Here is a 1,905-nt window from a genome sequence, read left to right as displayed (position 1 = left end):
GTTACTATTTCTATTGTTATTATTATTATTGTTATTAACATTCATATAATCGTTATTATTATGGATATTATAATCATTATCATACTAATGTTTTCCTCCTGGTAGTATTACTATTTATTTGTAATGTTACTATTATCACCACTACTATCTTTATATTTTTCATTATGATGGCATTGATAATCATTATGTAATACTATCATTCATGATAATGCTATTATTATCCACTTGCTCTTAATAGTTTCGTTATCCTCCGAGACGAATGCTAGAAAGTCCGTGTCCATCCTATTTATTAGAAGTAATCTGATTTGTGATCAAAATATTGGAGAGAAAAAAACTTACGTCTTTACATTATTTTAATACACTTTTAGAATGATTATGTACACAGTTGTTACATAGACACATGCATCACTAATATATGATATAAATGTATAGATAAATAATCAATGAAGTTAGATATGTAATGTTAATGTTCACAAGTTTGACCTTTCGTATCCTTCGAATGCATGTATACAGCATGTAGATAATATAGCGATATAAATATATTACAAAGTGATATATCATTTAAATTATTGGTTTGCACTCCGTAGATGCAGTTCATATTCGAGCCACTCGTTGGTCGCCTCCTGCCTCTCCTTCATCTGCTTCAGGAGGGCAATCTGCCGTCGCACCTGCGCTGTGTCCGCTTCCATTTGCTTCAGCTCCTTCTCCTTCTTTACTCTGTTCATATGCGCTCTGGAAGCATTGCGGATTCGACGGTTTTCGTCAGGGCAGTTACCCAGCTTTCTTGCGTACATCCTTTCCTTGGTTTTACTCGTTGTAGGTACACTGTTCACTATTCTATCGTTCACAGACGAGGTAGCACTATCCTGAGTCATCTGTTGGTCATTATTGACAGTGACATAGGCGCCACCAGCAGTCGTGCTGATGAGATAGTGACACTGAGAGTCGTTGTAGGAAATATTCATGCTATCTTGGTTACTCACTGTAGACATCGTATTCCACTCTAAACCGTGATCGCCTCCACTGTGTTCTGTAAGCATACCGTTTTGTGTATCCTCATAATTTTCAAATAGAAAAATATCTTCGTCGTGAGTCCCTCCAATCATGTTGCTGTGTTCACTTATTTCATCTCCGAACACGCCTTTTTGTGTTCCTTGGCCACTTCCGTATAAAGACAAATCTTGGCTGTAGTCGTCGCCTGTGAACATGGATCTCTCGTGACTATAGTTGTCAGAAACCCCTCGTGTCGACCGGCAAACAACATTGTTTTGTGTTTTGCCATTGCTATGCTGCAAATAACTCCACTCCATGTTGACTATGAGATAAAGATTTGGAAAAGGTTTTGGCACTATCTTTTCTTAAGAGATAAATATAAAAGTATCGCCGTTGCTCTTGTTAGGTAAGCTACTATCTCGGCTGTAAACTGCTTGTGAATTTATAGCGTTGTATTCGTATCGTCGCATTTCGTACGTTTGCTGAAAATTCGTATTCCATTACGAATTATCCTTTTCATTTGAAACCTCGGTAAATTCTATAATGTTAAAAAAAACGTTCATAACATTTGTTTTACCGTTCCGAAATACTGCACAGGAAGTAACGTAAACGTTCCGAGAAGTTAATAGCTCAGTGGCAAAGGTGACGCACAGAGAGAAAAAAACATTTATTAATTTTTGGAAAAAATATTAATATTGGTACCATATGGTTAAAATGAATTAATTAATAATTAATAAATAAATTATAAAATCTATATGATTAATGTTGACGACATCCGCCGTTTAAGTGTCTCCGCCTCGCATTAAATTCAAGTTTCAGGAAAAGTACGAGAAGCTTTGATGACGTCAAAGAAGCCCTCCATCCCCTTAGGCACATCTCGAGCTTCCATCTTAAACAACCTTCTTCAGTATT

The 1,905-nt window shown here is 36.3% G+C and overlaps 1 protein-coding gene across 1 annotated transcript; it reads right to left on the bottom strand.

The window, feature by feature from the left end:
* Nucleotides 1-310: 310 nt before the first annotated feature.
* On the bottom strand, nt 311-1,408 carry LOC125032704. Its single transcript, XM_047623959.1, has 2 exons — nt 1,280-1,408; nt 311-1,198 (listed from the first exon to the last, which is right to left on the bottom strand). Exons 1-2 carry the CDS (start codon nt 1,308-1,310, stop codon nt 567-569), a joined length of 663 nt encoding a protein of 220 aa, XP_047479915.1. The 5' UTR covers nt 1,311-1,408; the 3' UTR covers nt 311-566.
* Nucleotides 1,409-1,905: the final 497 nt, after the last annotated feature.

Source organism: Penaeus chinensis, chromosome 15, assembly GCF_019202785.1.
Source record: "Penaeus chinensis breed Huanghai No. 1 chromosome 15, ASM1920278v2, whole genome shotgun sequence".
In the NCBI taxonomy this organism is placed as follows: domain Eukaryota; kingdom Metazoa; phylum Arthropoda; class Malacostraca; order Decapoda; family Penaeidae; genus Penaeus; species Penaeus chinensis.
This window is presented reverse-complemented; position numbering and strand designations above follow the sequence as displayed.